General features: G+C 46.0%; 1 protein-coding gene and 1 long non-coding RNA gene across 2 annotated transcripts in view; one reads left to right on the top strand and one right to left on the bottom strand.

Annotated features, from left to right (window-relative positions):
* Positions 1 to 7,745: 7,745 nt before the first annotated feature.
* LOC138503639 (uncharacterized) lies at positions 7,746 to 10,090 on the bottom strand. Its single transcript, XR_011279679.1, has 2 exons — positions 8,724 to 10,090; positions 7,746 to 8,126 (listed from the first exon to the last, which is right to left on the bottom strand). It is a non-coding gene; the product is annotated as an uncharacterized lncRNA (long non-coding RNA).
* A 716-nt stretch (positions 10,091 to 10,806) lies between these two features.
* LIN7C (lin-7 homolog C, crumbs cell polarity complex component) overlaps positions 10,807 to 14,000 on the top strand; it is a 387,889-nt gene continuing 384,695 nt past the window's right edge. Inside the window, exon 1 of the mRNA XM_069623512.1 lies at positions 10,807 to 10,889. Within this exon, the coding sequence (XP_069479613.1) occupies positions 10,853 to 10,889 (37 nt within the window). The 5' untranslated portion in view covers positions 10,807 to 10,852. The remainder of the gene's footprint in view (positions 10,890 to 14,000) is intronic.

Below are 14,000 nucleotides of genomic sequence, written 5' to 3'. Positions count from 1 at the left end.
GTCCATCTTCCCATTTCGCTGTTGCAACCTGTGTCCCAGACGTGGGATCCAGGCGACTTCTGTCTCGTGGGTCTGGCACCTTGTCAGATCGGCTTGGTCAAGTGTGGAGAGACCGTAGCTGGAGCGGAATTCTGCACATTTGAAGTTGTATTTCGTTTCTGTGTGTTTGGCTTTTCTTACAGGTGTGACCTTGGCGCCGGCTGGTAGCATACGAGTTGCAACATCGTGCCCTTGGCTACGAGCTCTCGCTGGGCTCGTTCTGCGTGATCAGCACTTGTATTCTTGCTCATACAGTCTTCATGGTGAGGCTCTTGCTTGCGGCCTACTCGGGCCTAGTTCATGGGTGGGGATGCATAATCCATGGTACCTATGTCGCGGTTTGACATGGCGTCATAAGCAATGTTATGTCTACATTATGGTGTCATCACGGGGCAAGAGGTGGGAGAAGCGCCAGCAAGCGTATACGCAAGTTATTCAGGCGTCTTGCGTTTCTGCATTACTATAAAAGGGCCTATGTGAAAAATAACAAAGATACACGTCAGTGGGTGTGTCAGTCACCTACGTCATAGCACTGAATATGTTCTTCGTGTAGGCTGGTGTGTGAGTGACCAGTGTGCATGGTGGCACGTGTGTTCTCGGCAGTTGGCTAGGTCGTTGTGGCATCTCTAACGATGTGGGTGCTCGTGGCTTTTGTCTTAGTCGAGTTCATCCATGCCGCAGGTGTCGGCTTGAGTCGGACAGGCTGGTGGGCATATCCTTATGTTCTTGAACCAGGGTATTTTGTCATCTGGTAGATAGACAAACTCGTCTCGTGGTGGGTGCCTGGGCCGCTATCCTCTAGGCCATGGTCGCGATGGGATTGGGGGGAGCTTGTTCTCCCATTCTCCCACTTCACCTCCCTGTGTCCCTTGACCCAGTGGATCTTGTGTGGCTTGTGGAGCAAGTGACCACGTGAAGGGTGGCCCCATATATAAGGTCAAAACCTTGGAGGTCCACTCTGTTAGTCTGGCCTTTCCCTCATATGAGGAGGAAGACATTGTCACAGGGATATCCTTCTCTTCATACTCTTTCCCCAGTGGGATAGAGTCTGAAGTAGTCTTAGTATCCCTGACCACCCTGAAACCGGTTCCGGAAACATCTCAAGACCTTCCTCTTTGCTTCTGCTTTTGCCCCTCCTCTACCCTGCTGATCTGTTTCTCTCTCGGCACTGTGCACCTGGCCACCCTCTGTTCATTCAGGCCTAGGTACCTGCTCATCCTGTCAACCTCCTGCACTGCCTTCAGGCCACCCTTTGCACTGGGGTCTGTATCTGTACCCATACAGTCCCCCACTTTCTTCTGCACTTATCAGTTACACCCTATCTGACAAATCTAACAGCTGCCACATGCTGGCCGCACGAACACTGTCCATTGCCTTTATTATTTAGTTATTTTACTTATTATTTATTCTTTTTATCTCCTCTGTTCCACACTTTTCACTTAATCCCCCCCGCCAGGCACTTTCCACCTTTTTCCCTCTTCCATGCACTAGAGCATTCTTTATTGTCACTGGCCCTAGTAAGATCATTGTTTTTTTTCTCCCATATTCCCTTACCTTTGCCTGGTTGCGCTCAGAAACACTTGTGTACGAGCCCAATATAAATAAAATATCATGTCATTTAATTTCCTTGGAACCTAGAGTTTTAGAGGCCTATGCTAGTATTCCTGATAATACCAAGCACTACTTTAAAGACAGTGGGCCTCATTACAATAGTGGAGGTCTGGAAACAAAGTGCTGGTAAGCCTACCGGCACCCTTGTTTCCGGACTGCCACATTCCGAGCGTGCCTGCCGGAGCCGAAGATCTGGCCCTGCTGGGTGCAGCAGCCATGGTAGGCAGAGCTGTCACAGAAACACTGGCACTTTAGCAATGGTGCCAGGTCCTCCGTGAACCCATTCACGTCGAGTCCTACTCCACGGGAATGGGGAACAACATTTTCCAGCACCTAGCTTGCCGGTCCGACGGGACTTGTAATGTCCCGGTGGCACCGGCAAGCTAGGTGCCTGTAAAATGGCACGAGTCCGGCGGCAACCCGCCGGTTGCCCGGGCAGAGTTACCACCGGACTCGTAATGAGGCCCAGTGTGCTAATAAATGGAGTTGACACCCCTGCCCTTAGGGATAGTGGGGCCAGCAGAACGGTGGTGGATTCCATATTGGTAAACCACGAAGAGCTTGCCAGAGCTCCCTTGATGCTCACCAAGTTAGCTGATCACCCTCCTGTCATGTTTGCAGTAATGCCTGTAAATCTAACCATAAATGTTACAGTAGTAAGGATACCTGTGAGTGTTCAGAGTCAAATCTCTGGAAAGGATCTGCTGGGAAATGACCTCAGAGACTTAGCTCTTGTGGGGAACACATCAGAAAGACCATGCACAAGGTCACAGAAAAAGGCTGCCCTGGCCCAGTCCAAGGCTGGGCCAAAGCCAAAGGGTAAACCGAAGGTTAAGGGAGTTAAAAAACACTCAGAAGAGAAAAAGAGAATATTCCCCCTAACTCACCTGCCACTGAGGTGGAGGTAGTTGGCCAAGCACCTGAACCTGACGAGGAAGAGGTGCTGCTTGAAATTCTCAACCCACAAAGTTTATTGGTTGAAGGTGGTCCTTATAGGGAAGAGTTCAGTAAGAGTCAACGTGAGTGCCCATCTTTGGAAGGCCTAAGGAGACAGGCCTATTCCCAGCTTGAGGGCGAACCTCCTGGGAAACATAGGATTTATTGGGAAGGTGGGTTCCTGTACAGTGAGCCCACAGAGTCTACTGAAGGTGACCATGGGAGGTTGGTGGCCCCCCTTCATGTAAGACCCTTCCTTCTACATCTGGCACATGAGGTTCATCTAGCTGGTCACTTTGGGGTCAATAGAACCAGGCAGATGCTATCCATGTATTTCTACTGGCCCAAGATGGGGGTCCAGGTAGAAGGCCATGGTAGGAGTTGTGCCACTTGTCAGATTTCTGGTAAGAGTCTCTCAACAATCCAGGCTTCATTTGTGCCACTCCCTGTGGTGGGGGTGCCATTTGAAAGGGTGGGGATCTACATTGTTGGTCCCCTTAACCCTCAGACATCCTCTGGCAATAGGTGTGTCTTGGTGCTGGTTGACCATGCCACCAGATTTCCTGAAGCCATCCCCTCGAAGAATGTGACTGCCAACTCAGTTGCAAAAGCATTACTTGTCATATTTACTAGGGTTGGCTTCCCTAAAGAAGTTGTGTCAGACAGAGGCAGCAACGTCATGCCTAAGTACATGCAAGCCATGTGGAAAGAGTGTGGGGTCACTTACACGTTTTCATCGGCTTATCATCCACAAACTAATGGCTTAGTTGAGAAGTTTAAAAGAACTCTCAAAAGCATGAGTGGGGCTCTGGAAGAACCTCAAAGGAGAAAGTGGGATCTCCTGTTGCCATGCTTACTCTTTGCCTACAGAGAGGTACCGCAAGAGGGTGTTGGTTTCAGCCACTTTGAGCTTCTTTTTGGTCAACCTGTTAGGGAACCACTGGCCAAAGTCAAGGAAGGGTGGAAGCTCCCTAGTCCTTCGATCACTACCAAGGGTTGAAATAGCAGCATTACTTTTTGCATCAAACAGAGAGGAGGAGGAATATAAACCTATGCCTGACTTGCTCCAAGGTAGCCATTCAGAGGGCTCCACTGAGTGTGTCAAAGTGGCCCCTCATCTGACTCCTACCCAGCAAGAGGAAGGAAGAACTTTGCTTAGGCAGTTCTAGTGCTTGTTCTCACAGACTCCTGATTTGACACCTTGGTGCAAACACAGAATTGACTCAGGGGACAGTGTACCTACCAAAGGTAGGGGGTAGAGGATGTCAGACAAGGTGAAATCCTACATCAAGATGGAGGTTAATAAGATGTTGGATTTCTGGGTGATTGAACCCTCCAGTAGTCCATGGTCCATTCCTGTGGTTCTGTTGCCAAAGGCAGGTACCTCTGAACTGAGATTATGTGTGGACTACAGGGCTCTGAATGCTGTCACTAGGACAGATGCTTATGCCTTGCCTAAAACTGATGAGCTGGTAGATACCTTGGGTGCCTCCAAGTACCTCAGCACATTTGAAATCACTGCAGGGTATTGGCAAATAACCCTAGCAGAAAATGCCAAGGAGAAGATTGCATTCTCAACCCCAGAGGGCCTTTACCAGTTCAGGGTAATGCCCTTTGGATTAAAGAATGCACCCGACACTTTTCAAAGGCTTGTGAATCATGTCCTAAATTGGTTGGATTAATTCTTCTTAGCATATCTGGATGATATAGAGGGTTTCAGTGCCACCTGGGAAAAACATGTGAAACACCTGGAAAACTATTGCAGGCTCTTTAGGAGGCCCACTGGACCATAGAGGCCAGTAAGTGCCAGATTGGACAAGGATATGGGGTCTACCTTGGACATGAAGTAGGTAGAGGGAGGATCCAGCCTCTACCCTGTAAAGTACAAGCAGTACAAGACTGGCCTACCCCCACTACACAAACCCAGGTGAGAGCCTTCTTAAGTCTCACTGGGTATTATCAACACCTCATGGCAGACTATGGTACCATAGCAGCCCCTCTGACTGCTCTCACTACTCAGAAGAAACCCAAGAAGGTATCTTGGTCTGAGGAGTGTGAGAAGGCCTTCAATGGCTTAAAGGACTCCCTGTGCCAGGCTCCTGTTCTCAGGGTCCCCGACTACATACATGCTTTTATTGTGCATATAGATGCCTCTGACACTGGGATAGGTGCTGTACTATCACAGGTAGATGAGAAAGCCAAGGAACACCCTATTGGATTGATTGGTCACCATTTTAGGGACAGGGAGCTCAGGTGGTCCACTGTAGAGAAGGAATGTTTCTCTGTTGTGTGGGCCCTAAGGAAGCTGAGGCCCTACCTCTCCGGGGCCCACTTCACTGTGCAAACTGACCATAAGCCCTTAAAGTGGCTTGTGAACATGAAGGGAGAGAATTTAAAGTTGTTCAGAAGGTCCATACGGATGCAAGGGTTTGACTTCACCATTGAGCACAGGCCAGGTTTTCCGAAAGCACCTCAAGACCTTCATCTTTGCTTCTGACTTTAACCCCCTTTCCGCCTGCTAATCTGTTTTCTCTCTCAGCACTGTGCACCTGGCCACCCTCTGTCCTCCGGGCCCAGGTATCTGCTCACCCCGCCAACCTCCTGCACTGCCTCCGGGCCACCCCTTGCACTGGGGTCTGTATCTGTACCCATACAGTCCCCCACCTGCTTTTCTTCTGCACTTATCAGATATACCCTGTCTGCTAAACCCAGAACTTGCCACTCGCTGGCTGCACTACCACTGTTCATCACCTTTATTTTTTAGTTATGTAATTTATGCATTATTTATCTGTTTCTCCTCTGTTCTGCACTTTCCACTTCTCCCCCTTCCATGCACTTTTCCCCATTTCCCCTTTCCTATGCACTTGCGTGTCCTCAATGTCACTGGGCCTAGTAAGATCGTTGTTTGTTCTCCCCTGTTGCCTTCCCTTGCCTTGTCGCGTTCTGAAACACTTGTGTACGAGCGAGATATGAATAAAATATCTAATCAATTCAATTCAATTCAACATAGCAACGTTGATAGGTTGTCCAGAATGTTTAGTCGACCTGAACACAAGACTCATCCATGGGTGGATTAATTCCCCGTCCTTGGTCTGGGAGGGGTGAGTGTTAGGAAAGTGTTCGGCTTAAGTGCAATTTTCCATCCATTTATGAACCCCCAAAACGCTTTGCTTTTGTTTGGCTTACCTAACCTGACTTTTTCCAGTGGAGCACAAACTTCAGCTGCACTCCTCTGGGCTTTTGCTCATCGGTTATGGGGCAACCGACACGTCCTTCAGGCTGTCAGTACTGGGAAACAATGTTTCCCATAGTCTTTGACTGTTGCCATTTCCTGGTAACTTTTTATCTATGTGCCAAGTACCTTACAGTACAACGCATAGCGGTCCTTTTGTTTTATGGCCCTCGCCACCCTGTAAGGATTTTTTGGTGTTTGTACAAGTGTGCCTAGGATGAACTGATGGCAGCAGTTTACTTTTAAAGTATTTTTATTTTGTGTTTATGGACCATATTGCATTTATCGCATTTAGCCCAAGACTGTGGCCAGTACCAAAGATGGCTGTGCACAAAGTCTTTTGTTCTGTCCTTTGGCCATGTTGTCCCTTTGCCTTCCCCCAGGTCGAGAGACCCGGATATTCCTTATTTGGGCTTGCACCCTCCTGTGAAAACCACATCTTTCGCGGGCTCCAGCATGTCATGTGATCTAGTGCCCAGGAAGAGGGTTGGGACTGTCTGGCCCCAATCCACACTACTGGTACCAGTATATCTGGTAGGCCTGAATGACTACAACCATTGTGGACCATGATTGCCCTATGCCTGGCATGCATGCAAGAGAGCAGATCTTTCATTAGCTATCCCAGATGAGCACGAAATGAATCTTGGATGAGAGAAGGGGCTCTGCATCCATTCCAGGTCGACCACCTAAAGTTCACACCGAACTACTGAAGGAGCCATGTATCCTGAAATGAAAGCGCAGACCCATGGAACTGCCCGAGATGTATTGGAAGGTTTGGCACCCTGACCCTGCTGTTGTCCCGTCTGACCCCTGCTTTTGTACCGTACCAAGAAGGCCTGCAAGGGCGCTTCGACCCTTTGGAGTAGGGGGGCCAACTACTTTCGGCACCTCTTGCTTACCCTCGCAAAGAGCCTCTTTGGAAGTCTTCCTGGGCCATCCGGCGAACTGACCAGCTCAAACCTGGGGTATCGAATAGGATCGCTGCTGTCCAGAGTTGCGACTTGATACTTTGGGAATCGCTTACTTGTGGTTCTGGGCCCACTCCCATCAAAACTCGTTGTCATAGCTCCTCTGCGTCGCGATTTATGAGTGCCCCACGCTGCAAGCATTTGCGGTCCCTGTGTCGCCCCGCTATGGTGACTATCGCTGTAAGTGCCTGCAGACTTGCCCGCCAAGCCCTGAGTTGTGCTGCATTGGAACGGTCTTCCTTTCTTCTTCAAGAGCAGAGAAAAGGCTATTGTCCCACTACGAACGGTCATCCCGTACCACAGCCGCTGAGAGCAGGAGTGACCTGTAACTGCAGGGGTAAACCCTACAAGTGACCTGGACTAGACTGGCAGAGTTTGGCCTGGAGTGTGTTGAGGGTTGGTGAGTACTTGCATTACTTACCAGTGACCCCCTCATCCACTTGTTTGTATGCATGCGAATCCCTGAAAAGATACTCACTTTAGCTGGGCTAGCCAGCGCTGCCCAGCTATTCCCGAACTCTACCTGCAAGGGTAGACCCTCATTGAAGATTAGGGCTTTATTCTTCATCACCTCACCCCCTTTTCTGAACTGCTACAGCTCCTTGAGGAGTTCAAGCTTTGACTCTTACGCACGACCACGCATTGTTAACACACTGCTGTACTTTGAGCACAAGGCTCCTCACTTCGTAGGGCTGGACTGCATAAGCTACGGATCGATTTGAAGAAATGCCTAATGTGATAATTGTGTTTTATTCACCTCTTCTGTTGTGGTTGTGTTCTCCCCCTTTACCTGCATTAGGCTATATGCATTTTGTGTTTATGTTACATAGTGAAAAGTGTGCATGGTCACTGTGTTGTTATTACTGTGGTTTATTTGTTTTTAGTTGTAAAGGCCTACATTAAACAACAAGTGTGCCCAGTGGAACCGTGGAAGACTAGGGAAAGAGAAAGAAGCTGCGTCCAGTTAAACATTATTTTATTTTCATTCTTGTTTAATATATAAAAAAGTACAAAATTGATTCAATAAAACATTATTTCTCCTTCATTCATTCATATTCCATGCATACCATTCACCTTCAATATTCTAAAACAATTCATTTATGAAAGCCAGAATTTTGCATATAAGCCTTCTATTCCAATTTGTTTAATTTCAAATTTATGTTGCTAATTATGTCCACATTATAAACATTATCAACTATAGGTGTCCCGTGATTTTATTCTCCGAGTTGTGTGGGACTTCCGACATATAAATAGTTTCGACTCAACAATATCAGTGAATTTGTTCCAGATAGTTGTATAAGTCTTCTTCAGGATATGTGAACATTTCTAATTTTCAATTTCTAAAAACAAAGAAACAACATACTGTTAAAAACTTTTTCTCACAGCTCATGTCTCTTCACTCCATATTACCCCTTTATATTTAAATCGGAGAGCATTTCAATCCAATGCTCAAACCCGTTTCCATTATTTCCTCAAAGTAGGGGAGCCAATTTGATTGTGCTCTAAACCTGTCTTTTGATAGGTGTCAGAAAAAGGAATGAATCTCCATCTATCTAACATTATTTAAAGAGCAAATCGAATCATCCCTCTTTAATTCACCATTAGTACACAGAGAAAAAAACAAAATTGCGTCTTTATCTCAAAAATGTCTTTTTTTTTTTAAATGATTAAAAATCATTCGGCAGTGTACCCTTCTCTGATCCCTAATAGCGAAATGGCAGACCCATCTGCTTTGTACATAACCAATTGTATCATCATGATGTTTACCTTAGCATTTGTATCACAAGGGCTCAATATAATTATTTTTTGTTTTCTGTTTTCAAACACTCTTGTAGTGTTGTTTTATCTAGCAAGGCAATTGATGTAAATGTGTCAGTTACATAGCCACTCATTAATCACAGCTACTTCCCATATTAGACTAAAAATATGTTCTTCACCTTGTAAACTATGACAAATATTTCAAACGTGTTTTCTTGTCGTTGTCCTATTTGTATGACTTTGTTTTCTTTTCTGCCAGTGTGTGCTGTTTAGATCTACCTCCACTCCCCTCGTGGGAATGCCCGAGTACAGTGGTATCCCTTGCTCCCGCAAGATCTGTCTCTGTAGTTTGACCGACGAACAACTGTCGATCAACTGCTGGTGCATTTCAAGTCCCTCATCTGGCCATGCACACGTTGTCCCCATCCGTCGTAGTCTGCAATGGTACATGTCGAGGAACTCACACTCTTTCTGTAGAGCATTTCTCATTAACAATCTCTCATAATAGAGGTTCGCCATGGGGGCAAAATACTCCTGGAGTGCCGTTTTAGCTGCACTGAATGTCTCATCATTAGTTTGGAGGGTCTCTGAAATGTTGCAGACCGCAGGGCCAGCTGAGTACAGCATAGTTGATTTCTTCGACTCATTGCTGACTTCGCTTGAGGCGGAGAGAAACATGTCCAGACGTCTCACCCAGGCGGACCATCTAGGGCTGATTGAGCTCCGGAGACGTCGAATTCCTGTAAGGTTGTGAGGCATAGAGGTGCGCAATGCATTGTGGCCACAGCCGGGGCTGCAGCAGCATTGTCCACCATTGCAGATGGTCAACTGTGTGGTGATTGTGGGCAAAATGGAATAGGCAGGATGTGGGCCTGTCACCTACTTCATGCTGTGTGCGTGCAGGCCTCAGGCAGGTAAGGCACACAAGCACTCTTGTTGGGAGCTACAACTCTACAGCTCAGACCGTGAAAATGCTTGAATGGCACTGTTGCTGTGCTTTACTGTGGAATATGGTGCAGGCTGCACCTTCAGAAGGCAAAAGGGTGCACAAGCACTCCACATTAGGAGCTGTAACCCTTGTACCTGCTTTTGTCTATAGCATTGGTCTCAACCTCTTGAGTCAGAAATGCGGGTGAAAACACACAATTCTGTTTTAGGTGGGTGAGAGTCCATTGAAGAGAATGGACAGATAACGAGTTTGGCGGGTGTATGAACACTTTCTCTGGCGGGTGACTTGAGACATATGCTAGTGTCCACACTGGGTATCCAGTTATAACTGTCATAGGGCCCAGACGTACCTTGTCATTGGCCGCTGCAATGCCTGGGCTGGGGGCCTTCACATGGTCTCCTACCTTCACTATTGCTTCCAGGGTTTTTATTTACTGTTGGTGTTTATTTATTTATTTGTTTTCTCCAGCCTGCTCGGCACCACCACAGCGACCGTCTCCTCGTCAGTGTGGTGAGGTTGTGCCCGGTCCAAAGTTTTGCCTCCCCACCGCTGTAATAACTACACGGAGCCAAGGATACACGGCTTAGGTCCCTCTGCTGGCTGGCTACATAGCACGGGCGGACCCTATTTATTAAATGCACCACGTGGCTTTTACGTCACGATTATTAAAGGAACATACACCAGAGAGACAATGGGTAAGTACTATGAAGAGGAAGAGTATTAAGAGTACATCATTTAAATTGACCGTTTCACATCACCGCCCAGATCAATGTTGTTAGCATATGGGGGTGGGTTTCACAGCTATAGGGGACAGGGGCCCCGAAAATACTTTTGAAATGTCCCCCAGCATATTTTCGGAGAGCTCCGATTTAGAGGTGCTTCACAGGTGCTGTAGGGTGATTGTAAAACGGCCCTTCCGAAACAAAAGTCGTTTCGTTTGAAAAAGGTACAACTAACTGTGGGCAATACAACGCCAGACGATGGCAAAAGTGACATATATTCGACATTGATAAAATGTCTATTGAAAACCCTTCAGGCATATTAAAAGTTCTCAACAGGAACGCCAAATAAAAATATGTAAATTGACGCTGACTAAACGCTTCAAAACTGTACGGTGTTTATTCTATGCAATCAACAGTGCTGCATTTCCAAGATGGTGGCTCATGAAACGTAGAGCACAGCGACGAGCCCTGCCGGTCTAGCTCTACACATGTTCTGAAATGACGCTTCCTAAAAATAGAGCTGTAGCGCCTTTGTCCTTTTTTTGTTGCTATGTCTTTTGAGCACCCCCCCCCCCCCCCCCACCACCCTGTTGTTCCCGTCATTTCCTGACAGTTCTTCGCTCAGCGGCTAGTGAAGATGGCGGCGCTGTGTGAACCTGCTCGGCTAGAGAGAGGTAAACACTGTCATAATGGTCTGTCCATTATGTCATAGCAGCGGGTTCGAGCTCCAAACTGTGGTTGTTAGTCTACATGCAATCGATGTCAGACTGTTGCAATGACAAGTGTTCTGAGACGCAAGTTGTTTCCGTTAGCTACTTGCGTTGATAAGCTACCGTACGCCTCCTCCTCCTTCGTTCTTGCGAGGAAGGTAGCCGTCTTGCGATCTACCCACCAGTTAAGGAAAATGTGAGGAATTGAGCTAACACCGTAGCGGTCACCGAACGTCATAAATGCTCTACCTGAACACTGCCAAATGTGTTGTTTGAAGCTGCTGTCATGTGTTAACGTAGCCTTGTGTATTTGCATAGGGACGCTTAGCATGTCCGCAGAATGTCAGCTTTTTTGATTGCCCCACCACTGTGTTCATTTACCCAAAAGCATGCGTGCCCCACGTAATGCCAGGTTGGTTAAATATTAAAATCGAAGTTTGGGATAAGATTTTTTTTACATTTTTAGTCCAGTCTTAATTTGTATTGGTTTACAAATGTGTTCTTGCCTTCCTCCGCTTAGTGTTTCGAGCAGCTGAAACACACAGTCTTAACTCCCTGAACACGCTATGTGACACTTTCAATAAATGTCATTATTACGTGTGGTTGTGCCATCCACACACCTCATCCCAGTACTTTATTGTGAGATCCCAACCTCACCTTTTGGAATCCGTGCTATCCTTTTTAATATACTATATGCCCCACCTCTGTCCTATGAGAGTATAACGCTCCAAGTCTCCCGTGTTTATGGTCTGTTGACACCGTGAAAAGTTTCCGAATGCAAATGTGCATTCTAAAGTATTCCTATATTAACCAGTGCTTGATTTGTGTATTTTTTTTTAATTAAATGTTTCTGCAAGTCTTTGGGCGCCTAATTGTAAGACCCCCAAGAAGATAGGGTGTCGCTGTGTTCCAAACAAAAATGTACACTGGTCAATGCTATGCATCTCAACGTGTTTCGTTCATGGGTGGTACTTTAGGGTCACCTATTCCATTGAGTGTGGGGAAAGGGGGATGCCGTTTGCAGATGAATACATATCTGGGCTGGTGCTTTACCGTCTTCTTCACTCATGGCACAGCTAATTTGTGGTGAGCACATGTACATCTTTTTGTGACATGCTTTGGCCATTTTCCCATTGGACAATTTTGGAATTTGTTCATTTCAATGATATGCCGAACTTTCCATCAGAAAGAAACGCCTCCATCAAAGAGTAACGCCACAAATAGTCATACAAAATGGTTAAGCACTGGTAAAGCTCCCAGGGAAGGACTGTAAATGGACTGGGATCAAAAAATGAATGCATGGCCTTTCAGAGGCCATCCTTCCTCTGTTTGGAGCGTTTAAACAATGTGGCGACTCCCTAAAACATTTAAACCTTGCCGGTGCAAATCGTTTTTTTCTATTACTATGTGCCCAAACAAATTATGTTGCGCATGCTTCAGGCGAGGGAAGGCTTCTGATATGTTCTAGGCAATTTTTAAAGGACATTCCAGTCCCATTAGACCTAGAAAAAATATACATTTAGAATTGAACGGAAACGTCTTCTAATATAAACAATCGTTAAAGAACGACTAGCCCAATGTGAAAACCTTCCATGCAAGAAAGGCCGAACAATTGTACTCTTATTGATGTTGGTGGGCACATGTAAGGCTGCAATTGGCAAACGATGGGAGCACTTGAACGTGCGAGGATATACTTTACATATGGTTCGCATTCAAAGCACACTAGGCCGTTTTTGGGGCATTTGAACCTTCATTCAGTGGACATTGATGGCTACATTTATACCTTGCATACAATGACCACGCCAGGCTTATTGTTGTGTTTGAGGTTGCATGTGATGTGATAGCAGCACAGGCGAGGTTATACCTTGAATATTGAGACTATATCGAGCACACTATGGCATTATGGGGCAAGTAAGTCTGCATATGATTGATGGCATCACCCAAATGTGGCTATTTACACCATAGGTATGTTGCTAGGATTTTGTTTAGATAATTACGTGTTTACCCTGTATTGCCATCATTTCCCAATTTAATTTCACACTTTGGAGTAAGGAGATGGTAGCCTAGCTGCCTGCTCAGACAGCTGCCCAATAGAATTAGTACTTCGTGGGCGTTGTCTGGGAAATGCTATCCAAACCTCAAATTAATGGATTTGTCAGTGCTCGTTCTGGCTTCTGCCTTGAAGCTTTAGCGCCAGTTGAAATGTTATGGGAAACAATTGGATGTGTGGCAGATGAGGAACCTTTTATTTTCTGTGTTCCTCTGTGGCATTCCTCAGCACTCCTGAAGAAATTCTACACCCCCTATTGATCTTATTTTGCGCTATATGTCAGGCTTCTCGACGCTCTTTTTTTTTTTTTTTTTTTTTTTTCGTGGTTTCATGGCAGGAGGGTGTCAACTGCAAGCCCCTCTCCATGGAAGGCACCAGTGCTCCAGATAAGATTTGGAGGTGGGAGTATTTTACTCCCTATTTTCAAACATTAGAGTAAATGGGATTTCAAGAGATACGAGTTTTCTCCTTTGCAAGAGAGTAAAATGTATGTGACATCCAGCAGACGTGTGCAAAAACTGTATGGAAATCATTACTGTGCCGCAGCTTTCTGTACTTTGACAGAATTCACCTTTCATTATTTCTCTTAAGGTTTAGCCATTTGATCTCTCCTGTATATATTTAAATGTTGAAAACACAAAAACCTAGCCAATTACATAGTAAAGCAATCATGTATTGTGTTCTGAGGTCTGATATCAGAATTGTCTTTTTTGATGTCCTAATTTCCTGAAACTATTACTACCTAATGGTATGCCAATGTTATGATACAACACTGCCGAGAGGCAAGGACTCCATGCTAAATTCTATACCTAATCTCATGGTCAAATTATTTATATAGCACTTTTGGCAAAGTGCTGTACATATTTATCACAATTATCATCAAACCGAAGTTGGTGCTCCTTTATCAAGGATGAAAGGCTGAGTTGGCCTTGCCAGGATTCAAACCTGGAAGCTACAGATCGCAGCAATGAGCGCTCAACCGTCTGAGCTATCTTATTGGCTAACATCCTTAAGAGGTCGGTAAA

The sequence above is a fragment of the Ambystoma mexicanum genome, chromosome 11 (genome assembly GCF_040938575.1).
Source record: "Ambystoma mexicanum isolate Mex_15411 chromosome 11, UKY_AmexF1_1, whole genome shotgun sequence".
Classification (NCBI taxonomy): domain Eukaryota; kingdom Metazoa; phylum Chordata; class Amphibia; order Caudata; family Ambystomatidae; genus Ambystoma; species Ambystoma mexicanum.
Note: the sequence above shows the minus strand (reverse complement) of the source record. Positions and strands in the feature narration are given on the sequence as shown.